The 24078-nt window shown below is 41.3% G+C and overlaps 1 protein-coding gene across 1 annotated transcript; it reads right to left on the reverse strand.

Annotated features, from left to right (window-relative positions):
• Positions 1–2865: 2865 nt before the first annotated feature.
• On the reverse strand, positions 2866–16940 carry LOC306703880 (thrombospondin-type laminin G domain and EAR repeat-containing protein-like; the record flags this gene model as incomplete). The annotated part of the gene is made up of 15 exons (XM_079170029.1): positions 2866–3019; positions 4162–4263; positions 4525–4703; positions 6663–6839; positions 7652–7710; positions 8163–8343; positions 8689–8803; positions 8905–9022; positions 9937–10068; positions 13642–13795; positions 13942–14032; positions 14330–14562; positions 14649–14810; positions 14880–14944; positions 16859–16940. 15 exons carry the CDS (start codon positions 16938–16940, stop codon positions 2866–2868), a joined length of 2004 nt encoding a protein of 667 aa, XP_079026155.1.
• Positions 16941–24078: the final 7138 nt, after the last annotated feature.

Genomic DNA, 24078 nt, shown 5'->3' on the forward strand with positions numbered 1-24078 from the left:
GGAAACAAGGCGATGAAATTCAGACAGCGACCCCTGTTGACCGAAATATATATATATAATATAATACAAAAATGTTGACTTCAAACGTATATTTCAAAAGAATAAGAAAAATGTATGTTGACTTCAAATGTGTAGTTTGAATAGCAAATTAATTATAATAAATACTAATAATTTAGATTGAATTGAACACATCACAGCTCCACTGAGCACGAGTCACATCAGAGGCACAGGTGGAACACGATAACATCTGTAAATAACAGGAAAATAAAGTATGAAGATATAAATAAGGCTGAAATCATAGAAAACCTGTTGACATGGAAACAGAAATAAAATCAAACAGAAATAAAAAACATCAGAGAAATCAGACAATGAAGAGAATTTATTATCACACAAAGATACAAACAGCTCGTTTTTATATAAAACTGGAATATTCTGAGATAACGAGTTGTTTATCATGAAAATAATATATATTATTACTCCAAAACACGTATTTTATATCTAATTTTTATAAGCAAACACAACACATTGAATAAACTACTGTTTGGCTACGTGATGATATTCAAAAGACACCCGAGGGTCTAATGTTGTCTCTAGATGTGTAAAACAAAAGTCACGACACAAATCTGTATTTCAGAATAAAAGTGCACAGCACAGCTCTCAACATATTAAGATAATATTCAGTTATTCTTTGGTTTAACAGAAACATGCTGCATCACATGACGATGTCATATTCTGATTTACTAAATCAGAAACAGCTGAGGCACTTTTAATTAACATTTAATTAATAGCTTATCAATCATCTATAAATAATAACAAACGTACATTTACAGAAAAAAAACATAAATCACTTTTGCTTTGCAAAGCAACTTTCAAAATAAGGTGTGCTCTTATTTTGAAAATACACCATTCTCAGGATGTGGTCACACCAGCGTTTCAAAATCTAAAAGCGTTTTTTTTTTTTTTTTAATTGGCAGATTCTGCAGTTTTGACAAATAAAACTTTGGACATATTTTTTTTAAGTTCAGCTTTGACGACAGAATTCACCATGTTGACCAATCAAAAAACTCCTTCACAGAGCTCAGCTGTGATTGGACGGAGAGCCGGAGAGTACAAAATGCAGGAAGCTATCGTCGCTAGCTGCGTGTCACCGTCCAGTTCTATTAAAGCTCAAACTGCTCATCAGACAGGAAGTAATCGTACAAACTGCATTCAGTTAGCATCTTAGCTAGCTAACTTGCTAACTTGTAGTTTTCTTTAACTGTCCATGTACCAAGTCTAGTTAGCATGCTAGCTAGCTTGGCGAACTAAAGATACATGAAGCCAGTCACACTGTTTCAAGGCTGGATGTTTAGTTATTAGAATTGTTAAATTTTTACCTGCACTGAATAGTAGACGCAAAGGACTATGGGTAATCCTCAACACAACGGAGGATTCGCTATTAGGTAACGTGTCCGTGAATGTCCGTGGACAATATAATGTTAACTTAAAAAGTACATAAGAGTTGAGCTGGCTTTATTTTGTTGGATATTATTTGTTTTAGATTATATTCGCCGTGTTTTCATTAAGTTAACTATACGTTTTTTATGTTTTATTGCCAGTAAAAATGTCTCCAGTGTAGCTAGCTAACACTAGCGTGATGCCGTCTTTCTAGACAGAGCATGCGCAGTTGTCCACAAGTGATGAACATTCTACTGTGTCCTTTGTCATAAATGCAGTTGTGGAATAAACCTGCTGTTACCACAAGCCTGACCAGCTCCATGAGATTCACATAGCCAGGAGACATCTCACAGAGGTTACACTAGCATGCTACTGAAAGTCACGACTTCAAGTAGCCACAAGCTTCCAGCTGTTTCAACTCAATATGAACTTCACTGAATCGTCTAAAGCGTTTATCTTACTTCTGTTTAGGTTATTTCTGCAGCCAAAGAAGATTCAGTCAGGAGGAAGCAAAGACACAAATGATATTTTTCAAGATATTCTTCAGGTTAAAGACGCTGAGGTGTGTTTTCATGAACTTGAATGGATTAAGTGGATTTTCATTTGAGTGTTCAGTGTTTTTATTGAGCTTTCTCTGATGAGTTTGGCCTCAGGACTAAAGCTGAGACCCTCTTCTGATGTTCAGTGTCTGTTTCCACCTGCTTAGATTAGCTCAGGTTTAAATCCCCTACAGACATAAATCCAGTCTGAATGGAGCTTTAGACTGAAAAAAGCTAAAGAGCTTAAAGTTCTCTAGTTTCAGGTTCTCAAATGTGAATGTTTGCTGGTTTTCTGTGTCTTCGATAGTCTAGTGAATATCTTTGTGTTTCGAACAAAACAAGTAATTTATAGATCAAATGCCGATATTCAAGTCTTGGTAAGAAGTCACATGATACGCTGAATGATAAAACATAAAATCTAAAAATTAGCCGTTGACTCATTTATTCAAACCAAACGTTCAGAGTGTTTTAATGGTTGTAAACCTGAATTGTGACCACAGTAGAGTCTGATACATCCAACATAAGAAGATACCATCCCGTCCTGGATGAGTACTCGGGGGCGGCGTCCTTATCACCTGAGCTTGACATGACTTCACTTTTTTAAATAATTTGTTTCAGAAAAGTGCTTCATATATAGATCAAGTTTACTATCATTACCTTCCCTGAAGAGATGAAGCTGGACTGGAGTCCTGAAACTTCTTCCACAAGCTGAAGCTGTGAATCAATTAAAGTCCGAAGACTTCCCTCAGTTCTGAAGAAAACAATAGTGTTGTGATGCTGATGAATTTGGTCAATCATGAATTGTTTTGGGGTTTAAGGACCTCGTCGAGTCTGGAGGTGACGACAGTCGAGTCTTGCAGTAGTTTTGTTTTCGAAGTCTGAGTTTCTTTCAGTAGGTCCTGAGTTTGAAGACCTTACTGAGCCTGGAGGTGGCGCTGGAGTACACGAGGAAGGAGCCTTCATCGGTGCTGAAGTATTCCCAGTCTCTGCAGCCGAACGTTGGCAGACTGTGGACCGGAACAAAGCCCTCATAACCCTGCCACCTGAAAACACAAAACATACAGAGATAGTGAGCTACAAATAAACAGAAACTAACAGACTCCATTACACACCAACATAAACCCCAAAACACCAACTGAAACCAACAATCAACAACAGACAACAACAGACAACAACAAACACCAACAGAAACCAACAAACACCAACAAACACCAACAATAACCACCAGAAACCACCAGACACCAACAAACACCAACAAACACCAACAGACACCAACAGAAACCAAAAAATACCAACAGACACCACCAGACACTAACAAACACCAATAGACACCAACAGACACCAACAGAAACCAACAAAAACCAACAAACACCAACAGACACCAACATAAACCAAAAAATACCAAGACACCACCAGACACCAACAAACACCAACAGACACCAACAGACAACAACAAACACCAACAGAAACCAACAAACACCAACAAACACCAACAATAACCACCAGAAACCACCAGACACCAACAAACACCAACAAACACCAACAGACACCAACAGAAACCAAAAAATACCAACAGACACCACCAGACACTAACAAACACCAATAGACACCAACAGACACCAACAGAAACCAACAAAAACCAACAAACACCAACAGACACCAACATAAACCAAAAAATACCAAGACACCACCAGACACCAACAAACACCAACAGACACCAACAGACAACAACAAACACCAACAGAAACCAACAAACACCAACAAACACCAACAATAACCACCAGAAACCACCAGACACCAACAAACACCAACAAACACCAACAGACACCAACATAAACCAAAAAATACCAAGACACCACCAGACACCAACAAACACCAACAGACACCAACAGACACCAACAGAAACCAACAAACACCAACAGACACCAACAGAAACCAAAAAATACCAAGACACCACCAGACACCAACAAACACCAACAGACACCAACAAACACCAACATAAACCATCAGACACCAACAAACACTAACAGAATCCAACAGACACCAACAGACACCAACAGACACCACCAGACACTAACAAACACCAATAGACACCAACAGAAACCAACAAACACCAACATAAACCATCAGACACCAACAAACACTAACAGAATCCAACAGACACCAACAGATAGGAAGTACACACCTGTAGACGACACTATTCAGAGTGTAGGAGCTGCCGTCATGAGAGTTGGCTACAACCAAGAACTTTTCCTCTCCGATGGTGAAGAACTCCCAGTCCACAGCACTGAACAAAACAACCTCATGTCATGTTTTTGGTCTCTCCATTCTCAATGAGGTTTGGGCGACAACCGGCCAACATCAGCCCAACAACTGGAGATTGGCGATACATTTCGTATAAACGTGAGTGTGTGTGAGGCAGCTGATCGGTTCTCAATATTTTGAGGCAGACTGTTGAATTAGCAACATAAAATGACAAACATTGCCGAATTGCCCAAAGAAACCTGATTCTATAGACCTGCTGCTCTGCAATGAGCCGGTTGGTCACCTGTGTGTGAGGATGTCCTGGAAGCGGATGAAGGTCTGCGTGAGCCTGTTGAGCTCATACACGGTGGAGTTGATGCTGTAGAGATTCGGGCCGTGGCTCGAAACCTTCTGACTGTTGGCGACAGCGAGAAAGAACCTGCCGTCGATCTGAAACGTTTCCCAGTCCGTCGCTCCCACCGTCTTTAGGGAGAGGAATAAATGGATGGTAACCACTGACGGTAAACGTTCGCATCGAGGTACATTTACTTTTTAAAAACAAACATTGAATACAATGACGTAACAGGAAAGATGACCAGGTGTTTTTATTCTAAAATAAGCACGTAAAGCAGTTTGTTCCAGAGTGAAACATCTCAACAACGACTGGTCAGATTTCCATTAAAGTCACTGTGGGAATTCATGTTCCCCGCAGGATGAATCCCAGTCATTCTGGTGACCCCTGACCTTTTCTCCAGCCCCACCATCAGGTTCCACTTGCACACAAGAAGTATCAAAACGTTCTGATCATAACTGATCAGATTGTCCTGAAATGCTCTTATCTGCTTCCTGCGCTCCAGAGGGTGAACCCTTCAGATTTTAATCAGCCCAAGATCTTCTCTACCACTTTAACGGCTCTTTAAGAATAAAAATACAATTTATTTTTACAACAATAATAAAAAAGAGTTACAGAAGAAGCAACAGCATGTTATAATCACAGTTCTTTAGGGGGGCGGGGCTACACAGTGATTGACAGGTCTCTACCAGAGACGTATACGGCGTCTCTACGTCACTCCTCCTCAGTCCAAATATGGTCACTTCCTGTTCACTGGTTGCAAAAAACAAGATGACGACGGCCAAAATGCAGAACTCGAGAATTTACGCTCTACATTTTAGAGCCTTTTTAATTCAGTCATCAGAGAAATCATCAGTGTGTATTTTTGGTTGTGGATGTAATGCCTCCTGCAGCCTCTAGAGGACGCCAGCAGGGTGTTTATTTGTGATCTGAGATCTATTTATAGATCAATTACACAACATGTTCTGTGTCTGTTTCTGTCAGAAGTGGAATTAAAGATTCATGAAACTTTAACATGTTTTTTGTGGTTTTTAAAAATCCAATAAAAGTCTTCAGTGAGATGATCCGCCCTGATGGACGAGTCCAAACAGTCTGCTGCTGGAAACCCCCTCACACACACACACACAGAGACACACACACACACACACACACACATAGACACACACACACACACACACACACACACACACACAGAGACAGACACACTCACACATACACACATTAATTACAGTCCTCTGGTTCCTGTGTTTTAATTGGAGGGTTTATTTTCCGTTTTAATGAACTAACTGAGCAGAAAAAGTAAAAAGACATTTTCATAAATCATAAAGTGATTTTTTTAAAGAAGTGCTTTCATGTGAACGTCTGTCATCACATTTAGTTTTAATACCTTTTTACCTGCAGGACGTCCTGCCTTCAGAATTATTACAGGAGAGAATGAAGAAGCAGGAAACATGCAGGTCAGCTGTGTTATAAAGGATCTTATTTCATTAATATACAGGTTACAAAAGCCCAATAAACCAGGTACAGGTGAAGTTTGATCATCAGTAAACTGATAAAGATCTACGAGGTCTTCAAAGAACCTGAATGTTCCTTTAATCCAGACAGAAGCTTCAATAACACATTCAACTGAGATAACCCTCTTCATCACCTGTTCAGGTAGAGACTCACCTGTACAGATAGAGACTCACCTGTACAGGTAGAGACTCACCTGTTCAGATAGAGACTCACCTGTACAGATAGAGACTCACCTGTTCAGATAGAGACTCACCTGTTCAGGTAGAGACTCACCTGTACAGATAGAGACTCACCTGTTCAGATAGAGACTCACCTGTTCAGATAGAGACTCACCTGTACATGTAGAGACTCACCTGTACAGATAGAGACTCACCTGTTCAGGTAGAGACTCACCTGTACAGGTAGAGACTCACCTGTACAGATAGAGACTCACCTGTACAGGTAGAGACTCACCTGTACAGATAGAGACTCACCTGTTCAGGTAGAGACTCACCTGTTCAGATAGAGACTCACCTGTACAGGTAAACCAGACCTGCTTTCTTCAGGTCTACGACACAAAGACAACAGACACTGACCGGGATGCTCTGGAAGGTCTGGAAGCAGCCATCCAGCCAGACGTACACGGTGGAGCTGATGGTGGTAGTCTGACCGTCAAAGGTGTTGGCGACCACCAGGAAGTGGTACGGTCCCACGGAGAAGAACTCCCAGTCATACGCTCCGGACGTGGACAGAGTCTGGTTCACCTCAAACAGCTGCAGGTGACAGAGAGGACAGAGGGTCAGGACAAGAGACGATGAGACACAATGAAGGTAGACAAGGTAGAACAGGTGAGGACAGGTGAGGATACAACTCAGTATGAAAGGACAGGACAGGAAAGAATGGGTGAAGACAAGAAACAACAGGTCAGCAGATAAGAGGATATTAAGGATTTAAGGTGTTTGTGAGGACCGTGTGTTTGTGAGGACAGTGTTTGTGAGGACAGTGTGTTTGTGAGGACAGTGTTTGTGAGGACCGTGTGTTTGTGAGGACAGAGTTTGAGGACAGTGTTTGTGAGGACCGTGTGTTTGTGAGGACAGAGTTTGAGGACAGTGTTTGTGAGGACAGTGTTTGTGAGGACCGTGTGTTTGTGAGGACAGAGTTTGAGGACAGCGTTTGTGAGGACAGTGTTTGTGAGGACCGTGTGTTTGTGAGGACCGTGTGTTTGTGAGGACAGTGTGTTTGTGAGGACAGTGTTTGTGAGGACCGTGTGTTTGTGAGGACAGAGTTTGAGGACAGTGTTTGTGAGGACAGTGTTTGTGAGGACCGTGTGTTTGTGAGGACAGTGTTTGTGAGGACAGTGTTTGTGAGGACCGTGTGTTTGTGAGGACCGTGTGTTTGTGAGGACCGTGTGTTTGTGAGGACAGTGTTTGCGAGGACAGTGTTTGTGAGGACAGTGTTTGTGAGGACAGTGTTTGTGAGGACCGTGTGTTTGTGAGGACAGTGTGTTTGTGAGGACAGTGTGTTTGTGAGGACCGTGTGTTTGTGAGGACAGTGTTTGTGAGGACAGTGTTTGTGAGGACGTTACCTTTGTGTCTGCGTTCCACCTGTAGATCACACTGTGGATGTTGTGATTGGAGTCTCTGGCTGAGGACACAGAGACACTTTAATCACATTATTATTATTATTATTATTATATAATTAGTTTCATGTAGTTTAAATAAATATCTAACGTCTCATCTGATGCTGGAGAAGACACGTTGGACTGTTGCTTTAAATGTGTGTGTGTGTGTGTGTGTGTGTGATCTAACCACAGTACACCGGCATCAGCTGACTTTCTTTCTTTCTGTGTTTTTCTTTCAGACGGTCAGATCATAAACAATCTTTCTTTCCTTCCTTTCAGCTCAGATCAATGAGTGTTTTATCTTTATAGGACACACACACACACCACATGAATGTGCAGGTGGAGATGTGTTTGATGTTAATGTTGCTCTGAACTCTCTGAACTCTTCACAGAGCTTTAAACTTCACACGAGACCCTTTGGTAGCTGCTCTGGAGCTTTTGATCCTGTTACAGGTTCTTCTTCTGGTTTGTTTACCTCGTCTGTGATTGGCCACCACCAGGAAGCTGTGGTTGTGGATGTGGAAGGCCTCCCAGTCCAGAGCGGAGTGAGTCTCCAGAGTTTGGTGACGGAGGAAACGCCGCCGCCGCCGATTCCACCGATAGATGACTGACAGCTCAGGCTCCGCCTCCCTGGAGTTCGCCACCACCAGGAAAATCTGATGAGAAGTAATACAACAACAGCAGCAGGTCAAACAGCCATAACAGTGAGAGGAAGTACGAGTGAATTTATCTTAATCTGAAAAGATTGCGGCCGGAAATGACCAGAAATCAAAATCAAGCACAACATTAACTTTTGTGTGAAAATACAAAACAGTGATTGATATGTTCCCTTACATCTCATAATAAAATATTCTATTTAGGTTAAATCAACAAGACTGTATTTTTTCTAGTTGATTCGTAGATCGGCATCTTTTGATAATTAATCGTTTTGATTGATTGTAAAAGGTTCCAGTTTATTCTCTCTGGAGGAGATTTGTGTTGAAAGCTGCAGCAGCTCTCACCTGATCTCCGATGGTGAAGTGTTTCCAGGCTCGAGCCTCCTGAGTGCTGACGTTCTGGTAGAGCTGGAATGACCCGTTCCTCCATTTGTAGAGACCTGAACCGGGACGAGAGTCCCTACAGGACGAGACGTGAGGGGTTACACAGGCCAGTCCTTCGTGTCCTCAAGACCTGTACGTGGTCCAACAATCCGGTCCTGTTCTTATATCTGTTGTTACCTGTTGGCTGCAGCCATGAACAGACCTTCAGACGGGATGGAGAAGACCTCCACATCAAAGGTTTCTGAGCTGGTGTACAGATCCTGGTAGTCCTCCATGTAGTCCAGACGCTCCTGACCTGACATGTGAGACAGTGGAGGAGACGGATGAAGTAGAACCACCATACAGAACCTTGAATGACAGCAATGATATAACTGGTTTTCTGGACATGTGCTAGATCAAGACACGTTTTTATGTTGTTTTGTCTTCTGTTGGGTTTGTGGGTTTGTTTGTCAGCAGGATTGCATAAAAACTACTAGTTTGATTTCCATTAAGATAACATAAGATGTCTTGTCTCGTCTATTTTGTTGGTGATGGAGCGCAGATTGGTAAAGATTATAGCAGGTAGTGCAAACTATTCCACGTGGCCTTCATGTCCACCGGTCACATAAACAAAGTCTGATAAGTGTTACGCTGAGCCTTCCACTTAGCACTTATTGTATTCATACTAGTTTGTTGCACTTATTGTTTTCGTTTGTTTCTGCACTGTACGTCTGCTCTGGTTTATGCTCTTAGATGTTTGTTTAAAGGAGATGCACTTATGACTTCTGGTAACTAGTAGTTCTCTTGAATACTATGTTGAATACACTTATTGTAAGTCGCTTTGGATAAAAGTGTCTGCTAAATGACTGTAATGTACTGTACTGTAATGATAAAGAATGATGGTCCAAACTTAGAAGGATCAATGACCAGGAGGAAGCCATTACATGTTGGAGCGGATAAACTAATTATTGTCCACCCATGGAAACTGTGGAGGTCCCTTCTAGTTATTATTTTAATCATATTTTTTGAGTAAAAGTCAAAGGCCGCAGTTTTCATCGCAGTCACGATATGAAAGTGTTGAACAAACAGCATCCTGATTTAAAACTTTACTCTCATGATTCTTTTTCATTTCACTGCAAATCTCTATTATTACTACAACTCCTGTTATCTGATGTGGATGCAAACACATTTCACAAATAGTGTTTGAACTTTCCAGACTTGCAGACTCACTCTGCAGCAGAGTCCTCCATGTGAGTCCGTCACAGATGAACAGGCCTTTCCTCGGAGCGTTGAACCACAGCTGACCCTGTTCAGGTCCAGAACATGGAAGAGGATTTCCCAGAGTCACTCTGGCCTCTGCCTCTACACCACAACAACAACAACAACAACAACACGTATTCAGGAGTTTATGTAAACAGCTGGAAACATTTACTTAAGTAGCCGACTGTACATAAGTACACATTTCAGGTACTTGTACTTTGAGTAAATTTGGTCCATTCATCAATTAGTCCATTCTAATGTTGCACGGTGTATCGATACTAAAAAAGTACCGCGGTACCCGTACGTTAAAAACGATACGATTTTGCATATTTTTAGTATCGATACTTCATTAAAATAGCGTGCGATCAGAGCGCACTCGCTGTTCCGCTTCCAAAACGTGTTTCAAAGCCACACAGACCAAGAGAGGCAACCCGTCAAACATGGCAACGCACCTTTCAGACAGACACCCCCAACTGTTCACAGAGTTCAAAGAACGACAGGTAGTCTCATTAATATCTTGCTGTAGACTAATACTAATATTATGCCATTTGTTAATGTTCAAAAAGCTGGGCAGGAACAAGCTGGTAAAAAAGGGAACCATACAGATGTTTTAATAATTACTATTATAGATAAATATACCAGTATTGTATCGTATTTGTGGTATCGTATCGTATTTGTGGTATTGTATCGAATTCTGGTATCGTATCGTAAGTATCGGGTATCATGATATTTATGGCAGGTATCGTATCGAAGTCATAATTTTGATATCGTGAAAACCCTAGTCCATTCATCCATTAGTCCATTCATCAATTAGTCCATTCATCAATTAGTCCATTTATGAATTAGTCCATTCATCCATTAGTCCATTCATCAATTAGTCCATTTATCAATTAGTCCATTTATCCATTAGTCCATTCATCAATTAGTCCATTTATCAATTAGTCCATTCATCAATTAGTCCATTCATCAATTAGTCCATTTATCAATTAGTCCATTCATCCATTAGTCCATTCATCAATTAGTCCATTCATCCATTAGTCCATTCATCAATTAGTCCATTCATCAATTAGTCCATTTATCAATTAGTCCATTTATCAATTAGTCCATTCATCCATTAGTCCATTCATCAATTAGTCCATTCATCCATTAGTCCATTGACAGAAACTATTGTGGCGGTGGAAGTAATTTTCCTGTAAAACCATTTGTTGGTTCCAGATGTTAAAATATTAATGTATTAGTATTAATGTTAATAATGTTAATAATGTTAATGTATTAGTAATAATGTTAGTAATGCCCATATATTAGTAATAATATTAAAATATGTAAATGTATAGTAAAAAAAGAGCAGCAGTAAAGATGTTTGGACTAAACAAACATTGTAACGTGTCCCTTGTCTCAGTAATTGTGAAGCCATATCTCACTTTTTACAATCAATAGATAAATGGAGAAAATAATCAGCAGATTAATCCATAATGAAAACAATCAATATTAGTAGTAGAACTACTAATTTCGGTGATTGACAATTTTCCAAAAAGAATGTTGTTCGTCAAACTTACATTTAAATTATTTTATTGAACTTATTATAGAATAATTATTATGCATGACTGGTATTTAAAACTCTCTGCAGTACACAACCCTTTCACTACTAGCTGTAGGTTATACAACAACTAGAGAAAAACTAGTTTCCAAAGTAAAGAAAAGAATACTTTCTATTTCCTCTGAAATATTGTGGAGTATAAAAGTATTAAGTGGCATTAAAAGTACATTCTTACATATATTTTCACCGTTAACAGTCTACCCCTGCAGACAGTGTGAAGGGATGGAAACCCCCTTTTTCTTTGGAACAATCCCAGTGACACAGAAGTAGAAACCATTTATCATTTGTCATTTCAGCGTCTGCACTTAATCAGTAACTGTATCTGACTGTGTGGTTGGCAGACGGAGAGAACTGACAGCTCTGTGTTCATGAAGTGAAGGTAATGAAGGTTTCCGTCACTCCTTCAACCGCACGTCTTCATTATGAGTAGACAGAGAGCGATCACTTATATATCATCATAACACATTAGTCACCTGAAGCTTTAAGCTGCCTGAAGACAGAGCGACCACAAAGATACACAACACTGAACTCAACAGACATGATGTCGTTGTTAGTGCTATATAAGGACGGCCTGGTAGCACCTCCTGTTAGCAGGTCCTGGTAGCACAAGATGTAGCTTTAGCCTCAATCTGTTAGCATGACATCATGACCTGTGACCTGTTAGCTTTAGCCTCAATCTGTTAGCATGACATCATGACCTGAGACCTGTTAGCTTTAGCCTCAGTCTGTTAGCATGACATCATGACTTGAAACCTGTTAGCTTTAGCCTCAGTCTGTTAGCATGACATCATGACTTGAGACCTGTTTAGCCTCATATGAAGGCAAATCACTGTCAAAATCCGAGAGCGCAAATGAGATCCATACACACACGCAAATCAAACAGCCGCGCGTGTATTTGACTTTGGTGAGCGCTTTTACATCACGCCGCGAGCAAAATTCCCTCTCGCACGAGCAACAGTCGCTCTCGCACGAGCAACAGTCGCTCGCGAGTCTTTTACCTGCTCGTAGTTTTTCTTTTTGACAGTAAGTGGGCGGAGCCTGTCTCCCTTGTATCTCTACATCTGATTGGTTACAATCCTCATCTTTGGATAAACCGGATATCTCTGACTCAGACGGTCTGTTAGAGCCACTAAACACTACACTATATCTCAGGATTTGTCTTACAGGTTTTGTAAACTTTTCAGACTGTAGAGGCTGATGAAATACAAATTATGTTAATAGAGTTTTGAAATACAATAATTAAAAATGTGTTTCTCTTGTGAATGGAGTCAAGCAGGTAATCTCATTTGCGTTCTCGGATTTTAACAGTGATTTGCCTTCATAGCCTCAGTCTGTTAGCATGACATCTCCTGAGACTGAAGTTAACTTTGTCAAGCAGACATAAAACAAACACAGGTTAATTTAAACTGTGAGTCACAGAGAGAAGAGAGTTCAGTCTGCTGAGCTTTATTACCTCTCTGAGCCTCAGGCTGCTCACACACAGAAATCTCTCTTTAGATGTTTCAGATTGATATAGTTTTGTCTCTGCGTCATTATAAGCCATAATAATCACATCAAACCTTGAGATCCTAGCAACGCTAGGGATGCACAAAGCTATGCTAGCATTAGCTAGGAAGATAACATCTTCCTCTTGCTTCCAGTCTTTGTGCTAAGCTAGGCTAACCGTGGGTTCTGTACTGGACACACAGAGATGAGACTGCAGTGAAACATTTTTAAATGTCCGAAGTTAAAGAACTGGAACAGGAACAAGAACACACCTGTACCAGGTAGTCAGCACCTGTGATGTTGGAAACATACATCAAACAGTAGAGCAGACCCCGTCTGTCAATCACACACACACACACACACACACACACACACACACACACACAGGAAGCTCTTCCATCCTGTCAGTCCTTCATTAGCTCAGGTTACTGAGTCCCTGATACCATCACAACCTGAACCACCAACACAGGTTCTGATCCGGGTTTCTCTACACGGCCAGAAGTATGTGGACAGCTAAATATGTGTTAACATAGTTCAAAAAATGTCCAATTGGACCGAAAACCACCAGAAACTAGAAAAGGTTCCCTCCTCACCGTACGGGTACACCGGTCCACGGTGCTCGGCCTGCAGAGGGGTTGACTTTAGGACCTGGGGGACGGACAGCTCAGCCAGGCTGGGGTCAGAGGTCGGGCACAGTCTGGGCGTGGCGTCTGAACCAGGAAGTAGAACCAGCTGACGAAGTAGACCCTGAACACAGACAGAACCAGTTGGAACTCAATTTGATGCTAACGTTAGATGTTGGTGCTAGCATGTCATCCACATGGTCTTGATCTTGTCCCAGCTCAAGACCCTGAAGGACTGATCTGAAGTCCTGATCCTGAATACAGACTCACAGAGAAGCGGCCCCTCAACCTCCTCCTGCTGCCAATGAAGAACCTGGACCCTCTGGTGCTCAGAGCGCTGGGGAACGACTGGACCTGTTTACTGGGAGACAAGAAACCAGTTAGACTCATCTCCACTGGTCTCTACTGGTCTGTGTGCTGTTGAAATAATCAGGGACAAATCAGGGTTATACTTCTGATTTCAGTTACTTTAATTCACCAAACTGAACCAAAGTCAAGTTAAAACCAGACTAAGTCAGAAGGACTCAGTCTAAACTAAAGTAAACCAAGCCAACCGAGCTCAACTGGACCGAACCAGTTTGACTTGAAGTGAACTGAACTGCATCAGTCTCAACTGGACTAAGCTGAACCAGTCTTAAGTGGTCTGACGGAGACTCACAGCTCAAGAGGAAGTCCACAGTCGACGGTCAGCGTGGCGTACGGTCCGGTGATGGCCAGCACCACCGTGTGCCAGCGGTTATCGTCCAGTCTAACGTCCTTAAAGGTCAGCCGGCTCCGCCCACCGACACCGGGGGGCGTGGTCAGGAAGTGGAGGCGGGTCTCTGAGACACGCAGGCCGAGCAGCAGCGAATCAGATTCCTCGTTCACGACAGAGAAGATGTACTCGTTCCTCTGGAAACAAGAGAGCGAGACAAGTTAGAACCAGAGCAAACCAGAACGAAACCAGACCAGGTTCCACTCGGTTCTACGGGTTTCACCTTCTGTCTCAGTCTCGGTATCTTGATGGTGGCGACCAATGAGAACTCTGCAGGGAAGTAGTCACAGTTGCTGAAGATTTGAGAGGCGGGAAAACTCAGAGCTGTCGTCACGGCGCCAACAAATCGGAGGCCTCTGGACCCTTTGGACTGAACCATCTGCAACTGATCGGTCATTTCATTGATCATTTGTTTATCTAGCAAGTCATTCATCCCTCCCCCCACCTGTCCTACCTGTGGGGGCGGGGCTTGTTCTGGGCGTGGCAGGGCTCTGGCCAGCAGGTCAAGAGGCAGCAGGTCTGAGAAAGAAACAGAAACTCCTCATTCAGAAACACTTTGGCCTTTTAAACCTTTTAAACACACCATGTAGAGAACAACAGAACAGAGTCAACTCTGTGGTCTTTGATATCAATCTTCATCTGCTCTCAGATCACATTATCACCTCAGAAGACGTTTGACTTGTCTACCTGTGGCTTCAGTGATCTAAAAATAGAACCAAAGGTGAGTCAAGTCACAGATATCAGCTTCTGGCAGCGTTCGGAGTAGCTTATAGAGTAATGTAGGGAGTAACCTACGGAGTAACGTACGGAGTCACGTACGGAGTAACTTACAGAGTAACGTACGGAGTAGCGTACGGAGTAGCGTACGGAGTAACGTACGGAGTAGCGTACGGAGTAACGTACGGAGTAGCGTACGGAGTAGCGTACGGAGTAGCGTACGGAGTAGCGTACGGAGTAGCTTACGGAGTAACGTACGGAGTAACGTACGGAGTAGCGTACGGAGTAACGTACGGAGTAACGTACGGAGTAACGTACGGAGTAACGTTGGGAATAGCTGGAATCCTTAAGTAATATTAAAAAAAGATTTTGCTGTGTTTTTCACAGCCGAACATAAGCTTCAGCCTCGAGGACCAATATATACTGTGTTCATAAAGTGAAAGGTGACAGAAATTAGATGAAAGAAGAGACGTAGAGGGAGTTAAATACTTTGTCTCTAAACTGAGGGCAAAAGCTCGATGTTAGCTTTTTAGCTGGAATTCCCCTTTAAGCTCCTCTGAGTCTGTCTGTGTGTTCTGCTGCTGCAGACAGATCAATGGAGGATGAATGGAGGATGAATGGAGGATGAATGGAGGATGAATGGAGGGAGGGGACGACATGCACAGAAACGGATCTCACATTTCAAAGAAGCACAAAGCAGCAGAGAGTCGTCTGAAACACATGAAACACAGCGACCACAAACTGTACACTGACGTTAATATCAGGAGTTTACTAAGAGGACAAACTAATCAATCAATGGAGTAGAAGAAGTCTCTCATTGAGTAGCTGGACTTTGATGTTGGTCAACAAATAGCTCCAATGCTAACAGCTAAAACCACAATGTCTCCTGTTTACATAATTAATATCTGCACCTGTCGAGTAAATAACATCGAACATGTAAACCAGAGAGAGCTTGTAGTCAGACAGAGGACGTTTAAGAGGGAATTTAGTTTTGACAGTACACACAAAATAACTTTATTTCATATATTTGATTCCATTGCGATAGCAACAAACTGTGTGTTTCCTGTTCTGTTCAGAAGGTGTTGTCTGTCCGCCGTCTACCTGTTTCATTGTGAACGAGGTATCAATGCTAAGCTAGACGGCTAAAAGGGTCCTGGATTAGATAGTGAAAATAAATAAAACTAAAATAAATACAAAATAGTTTTAAAAAGCTATTTTCAATCAAGTCGTCTTCTAAGTTCAGTTATCTTTGAGTTAGTTCGCTCTGAGTTAACCCAGCTGACTACAGGATGGATTGATGATTAATTTGTTAATTAACATGTAAATCTGACAGACTTTAAAGTTGGACGGTGAATTAGCCTCCAGTCTTTATGCTAAGCTAGGCCGAACACATACAAAGTGTCTCTTTCTTAATATGTTATGCCAGCAAAACTCCTCTTCCAACTCTGTAAAGTTGAATGTCTTCTCATAAAATAAAACTTTCATTGAACAATGTTTAGGTGAAGTCAGCTGGTATTTTTATATTACTATTATGACAATATTATTATTAGTATAAACACTGCTGGTTTTGGGCTTCGGTTGAGCTAGGCTAACAGTTCACCCCGTTTCCAGTCTTTGTGCTAAGCTAGGCTAAACAGGCCTTGGAAACATGATATCCATCTGCCTCTGGAGGAGGAGAGAAGACTTTTCCTCTGAAGGTTTCTGGTGGACTCGTACCTGTACAGGGTCTCCAGCTGTGGCTTCGGACTCCGGTGGCGAGCATCACCCAGGTGAGCAGCAGGGAGCGACACGCTAACATCACGCCAACGACGCGGGTTTGATTCCGCCTCACCGGTCCGCTTCTCGTCCGATGTCGCTCAGCGACATTTTCCAGCTGTGCACCAGAATCAGGTCCAGTCAGACTCTTCTGGTGGTTCTGATGTTCTGCTTCTGTTCAGCAGTTTATTCAAAGGTCTGTGAAACACAATCAACAGAAACGTTAATAAAAAACAAGGAAAGCTTCTCAGTTATTGACTTTCGTGACCTTTTAACCCTTAGAAACCCACAGAAACACTTTTCTTTTCTTTTTTAACGGTCTACACCACAGAGAAGATGTTCCTCATAAGCTGAGAACCTGAACATTAATTCAAGTCATAAATATTCATAAATGTCAGGACGTTATGATGGAAGAGTATGATGCTCATTCTCATACATAATCAGAAATCCCTCCAAAATACCACATTAAGACTCCTCATATTTCATTGATTGGATGGAGTTCTTGTGTTCTGATGCTCAGAAACATTCATCCTCTGAACGCTCTGCGTCTCTAGTTTGTGGCTTTAAAGTTGGTAACAAACATCACACATGAACATAAAGAAGCTCATTGGATCAACTAGAGTCTCATCTTTACAATAAAAACACAATTTAACTCAATTCAAGAATGCAGACATTTTAAAATAAGAGAAAATAACACACATATGTATATATATATATATGTATATGTTTATAAAATACTTTTTCGAATAATGCATAAAGTGTCATGTCTGTCGAGACATCACATTACAGTCATTGAGCAGACGCTTTTATCCAAAGAGACTTACAGTAAGTGTGTTCAACATAGTTGAACAAGCATCTCAGAGCAGAAACCAGAGCAGACGTACAGAAACACACTAGCATGAACACAACCAGTGCTGAGAGGAAGGCTCAGGGTAGAGCTTCATGAAGAGGTGAGTCTTCAGCCTGATGGAAGATGGGCAGCGACTCTGCTGTCCTGACGTCAGTGGGGAGTTCATTCCACCATCGTGGGGCCAGGACAGAGAACAGAGACCGGGTCCATCGGCCGCAGGGACCTCTGAGCGACGGGGAACCGATCGCCCCGAGGCAGCAGAGCGGAGTGGTCGGGGGGGGGTGTAGGGCTAGACCATGGCCTGGAGACAGGAAGGAGCTGTTCCTTTCACTGCCCTGTAGACTAGCACCAGAGTCTGAACCTGTAGACTAGCACCAGAGTCTGAACCTGTAGGCTAGCACCAGAGTCTGAACCTGTAGGCTAGCACCAGAGTCTGAACCTGTAGACTAGCACCAGAGTCTGAACCTGTAGACTAGCACCAGAGTCTGAACCTGTAGGCTAGCACCAGAGTCTGAACCTGTAGACTAGCACCAGAGTCTGAACCTGTAGGCTAGCACCAGAGTCTGAACCTGTAGGCTAGCACCAGAGTCTGAACCTGTAGACTAGCACCAGAGTCTGAACCTGTAGGCTAGCACCAGAGTCTGAACCTGTAGAATAGCACCAGAGTCTGAACCTGTAGGCTAGCACCAGAGTCTGAACCTGTAGGCTAGCACCAGAGTCTGAACCTGTAGACTAGCACCAGAGTCTGAACCTGTAGGCTAGCACCAGAGTCTGAACCTGTAGGCTAGCACCAGAGTCTGAACCTGTAGGCTAGCACCAGAGTCTGAACCTGTAGACTAGCACCAGAGTCTGAACCTGTAGACTAGCACCAGAGTCTGAACCTGTAGGCTAGCACCAGAGTCTGAACCTGTAGGCTAGCACCAGAGTCTGAACCTGTAGGCTAGCACCAGAGTCTGAACCTGTAGACTAGCACCAGAGTCTGAACCTGTAGACTAGCACCAGAGTCTGAACCTGTAGGCTAGCACCAGAGTCTGAACCTGTAGACTAGCACCAGAGTCTGAACCTGGATGAGAGCTCTTACAGGGAGCCAGTTTAGAGCACGGAGAAGGGAGGTTGTGGGAGAACTTGGGGCGATTGAACACCAGACGAGCTGCAGCTTTCTGGACGAGCTCCAGAGGTCTGATGGCCGACGCCGGGGCTCCGACAAGTAGAGAGCTGCAGTAGTCCAGGAGGGAGATGACCAGAGCCTGAATGAGGACCTGCTCCGTCTCCTCAGTGAGGAAGAGGAGAATCCTCCTGATGTTGCAGGAATCTGCAGGAGCGTGTAACCGATGAAATGTTTGCTGAAAACGACAGCTGGTCGTCCAGGGTCACACCCAGGTTCCTCGCAGTCTGAGTTGGCGTCATCACGGTCTCGTCCATGGTGATGGACAGGTCTCGGTGCAGGCAGCCCTTCCCCGGGAGGAACAGTAGCTCGGTTTGGTCCAGGTTGAGCTTGAGGTGTTGTGTCGTCATCCACTTCGAGATGTCAGCCAAACACGCAGCGATGCGCACCTCCACTTGAGTGTCACCGGAGGAAATGACAAGACCAGCTGGGTGTCATCAGCATCACAATGGGAGGAAAGGAAGGAGTTCAGTCGCAATAGACTGAAGATGGGGGGAGGGGATCGGGTCAAGGGAGCACGTGGTGGGGCGGTTAGATGTAACCAGGTAACTATTAGGTCACAGGTTACTCTACATTTGACATAGAAATAGATTGTGAGTACATTGAAGACTACTTTAAACGTGGCTTTACAACACATTAAATACTTCACATGGATTGTACTCAGTTAACGCACCACTGAAATAATTTTAAGCAAGAAGCAGCTCAGGAGTAGCAAGAATAAACCCGATGTGGCTGAGGTGGCGACCTTGATTGAAAAGCAACTGGAAACATCTGGTCAGTGTCATGGTTACAGATGGATGCACCAAAAGTATTATCAAGTCTAACTTTTCATCTTTTTTTGCTGCCGGAAATGGGCTTCCATATAAAAGGTATATGATAGTCTTAAAATTAAAGTCTATGCTGCTTTACAGTGTACAGTGACCATAAACTATATCTCCCAGAATGCATGTTGATTTTGTGACCCGCAAAATGACGGCATCCTGCCGCCAGACAGCAGTTTATCCATATCGGCGTTTAACTTGGTCAGTTACATTTAATTTCACACTGTGATGGTGAAGGTAAACTGTAATTAATCCGTGGTTCACGTGTGCCGAACCGTGAGGGGGATCCGTTACACCACTATTACTCACTCACGTTGTCTGTGAGCCGACATTATAACTATCACAACAGGCGGACAGGACAGGCAGCAGTCCATGAAGAGGTTTTCCAACAAGTGAAAACCTCTTCACGGTTGAGGACGTTCTTTGTTATGATGTCACTCATGATGACACGCCCCTCTCAGTTGATGCCACGCCCCCCACGTTAGATCAGGGTCAAAAGTCTGAACTGAAAAAAAGATTTCAATCTGAAAATATATAATCTGAAACTGTAAAATATAAGAACTCAAATATATATTAAAGTGAAAAATTCCAGAACTGAATCAAAATTATATTCAACCCAAAAACACTTTTCATTCACTTATTTTTATTTTGAATACATTGATGTATGTTCAAGACCACAACTTCAACTTTCAGGTTCACATTTTTTTTTCAAATGAACAAAACTTTTGACCTGGATTTAGCTCCAGACCCATCAGGACTTTGTTCTCAGGTCGTCTCTGATCCTTCCGACCGGTTGTCTCGACTCAAACACATGGGACCAACTTTTACCATGAAAAGGATCCAAAGAAACACCTTCATCCCTCGTCAGCTCCTCCTCTGCTGGACTACAGAGTCCTGGTCCAGAGTCCTGAGGATCATAAGGATCATGTGATAGTCTATATGAACATGAGGATCATGTGATCATCTGATAGTCTATATAAACATGAGGATCATGTGATCATCTGATAGTCTATATAAACATGAGGATCATGTGATCATGTGATAGTCTATATAAACATGAGGATCATGTGATCATGTGATAGTCTATATGAACATGAGGATCATGTGATCATCTGATAGTCTATATAAACATGAGGATCATGTGATCATCTGATAGTCTATATGAACATGAGGATCATGTGATCATGTGATAGTCTATATAAACATGAGGATCATGTGATCATGTGATAGTCTATATGAACATGAGGATCATGTGATCATCTGATAGTCTATATGAACATGAGGATCATGTGATCATCTGATAGTCTATATAAACATGAGGATCCTGTGATCATCTGATAGTCTATATAAACATGAGGATCATGTGATCATGTGATAGTCTATATGAACATGAGGATCATGTGATCATGTGATAGTCTATATAAACATGAGGATCATGTGATCATGTGATCATGTGATAGTCTATAAACATGAGGATCATGTGATCATCTGATAGTCTATATAAACATGAGGATCATGTGATCATGTGATAGTCTATAAACATGAGGATCATGTGATCATGTGATAGTCTATATGAACATGAGGATCATGTGATCATGTGATAGTCTATATAAACATGAGGATCATGTGATCATGTGATAGTCTATATAAACATGAGGATCATGTGATCATGTGATCATGTGATAGTCTATAAACATGAGGATCATGTGATCATCTGATAGTCTATATAAACATGAGGATCATGTGATCATGTGATAGTCTATAAACATGAGGATCATGTGATCATGTGATAGTCTATATGAACATGAGGATCATGTGATCATGTGATAGTCTATATAAACATGAGGATCATGTGATCATGTGATAGTCTATATAAACATGAGGATCATGTGATCATGTGATAGTCTATATAAACATGAGGATCATGTGATCATGTGATCATGTGATAGTCTATAAACATGAGGATCATGTGATCATCTGATAGTCTATATAAACATGAGGATCATGTGATCATGTGATAGTCTATAAACATGAGGATCATGTGATCATGTGATAGTCTATATGAACATGAGGATCATGTGATCATGTGATAGTCTATATAAACATGAGGATCATGTGATCATGTGATAGTCTATATGAACATGAGGATCATGTGATCATGTGATAGTCTATATAAACATGAGGATCATGTGATCATGTGATAGTCTATATAAACATGAGGATCATGTGATCATCTGATAGTCTATATAAACATGAGGATCATGTGATCATGTGATAGTCTATATAAACATGAGGATCCTGTGATCATGTGATAGTCTATATAAACATGAGGATCATGTGATCATCTGATAGTCTATATGAACATGAGGATCATGTGATCATGTGATAGTCTATATAAACATGAGGATCATGTGATCATGTGATCATGTGATAGTCTATATGAACATGAGGATCATGTGATCATGTGATAGTCTATATAAACATGAGGATCATGTGATCATGTGATAGTCTATATGAACATGAGGATCATGTGATCATGTGATAGTCTATATAAACATGAGGATCATGTGATCATGTGATAGTCTATATGAACATGAGGATCATGTGATCATGTGATAGTCTATATGAACATGAGGATCATGTGATAGTCTATATGAACATGAGGATCATGTGATCATGTGATAGTCTATATAAACATGAGGATCATGTGATCATCTGATAGTCTATATAAACATGAGGATCATGTGATCATCTGATAGTCTATATAAACATGAGGATCATGTGATCATGTGATAGTCTATATAAACATGAGGATCATGTGATCATCTGATAGTCTATATAAACATGAGGATCATGTGATCATGTGATAGTCTATATAAACATGAGGATCATGTGATCATGTGATAGTCTATAAACATGAGGATCATGTGATCATGTGATCATGTGATAGTCTATAAACATGAGGATCATGTGATCATGTGATCATGTGATAGTCTATAAACATGAGGATCATGTGATCATGTGATCATGTGATAGTCTATATAAACATGAGGATCATGTGATCATGTGATAGTCTATATAAACATGAGGATCATGTGATCATGTGATAGTCTATATAAACATGAGGATCATGTGATCATGTGATCATGTGATAGTCTATAAACATGAGGATCATGTGATCATCTGATAGTCTATATAAACATGAGGATCATGTGATCATGTGATAGTCTATAAACATGAGGATCATGTGATCATGTGATAGTCTATATGAACATGAGGATCATGTGATCATGTGATAGTCTATATAAACATGAGGATCATGTGATCATGTGATAGTCTATATAAACATGAGGATCATGTGATCATGTGATAGTCTATATAAACATGAGGATCATGTGATCATGTGATAGTCTATATAAACATGAGGATCATGTGATCATCTGATAGTCTATATAAACATGAGGATCATGTGATCATGTGATAGTCTATATAAACATGAGGATCATGTGATCATGTGATAGTCTATATAAACATGAGGATCATGTGATCATCTGATAGTCTATATGAACATGAGGATCATGTGATCATGTGATAGTCTATATAAACATGAGGATCATGTGATCATGTGATCATGTGATAGTCTATATGAACATGAGGATCATGTGATCATGTGATAGTCTATATAAACATGAGGATCATGTGATCATGTGATAGTCTATATGAACATGAGGATCATGTGATCATGTGATAGTCTATATAAACATGAGGATCATGTGATCATGTGATAGTCTATATGAACATGAGGATCATGTGATCATGTGATAGTCTATATGAACATGAGGATCATGTGATAGTCTATATGAACATGAGGATCATGTGATCATGTGATAGTCTATATAAACATGAGGATCATGTGATCATCTGATAGTCTATATAAACATGAGGATCATGTGATCATCTGATAGTCTATATAAACATGAGGATCATGTGATCATGTGATAGTCTATATAAACATGAGGATCATGTGATCATCTGATAGTCTATATAAACATGAGGATCATGTGATCATGTGATAGTCTATATAAACATGAGGATCATGTGATAGTCTATAAACATGAGGATCATGTGATCATGTGATCATGTGATAGTCTATAAACATGAGGATCATGTGATCATGTGATCATGTGATAGTCTATATAAACATGAGGATCATGTGATCATGTGATCATGTGATAGTCTATATAAACATGAGGATCATGTGATCATGTGATAGTCTATATAAACATGAGGATCATGTGATCATCTGATAGTCTATATAAACATGAGGATCATGTGATCATCTGAT

The sequence above is a fragment of the Pholis gunnellus genome (assembly GCF_910591455.1).
Source record: "Pholis gunnellus genome assembly, chromosome: 12".
Classification (NCBI taxonomy): domain Eukaryota; kingdom Metazoa; phylum Chordata; class Actinopteri; order Perciformes; family Pholidae; genus Pholis; species Pholis gunnellus.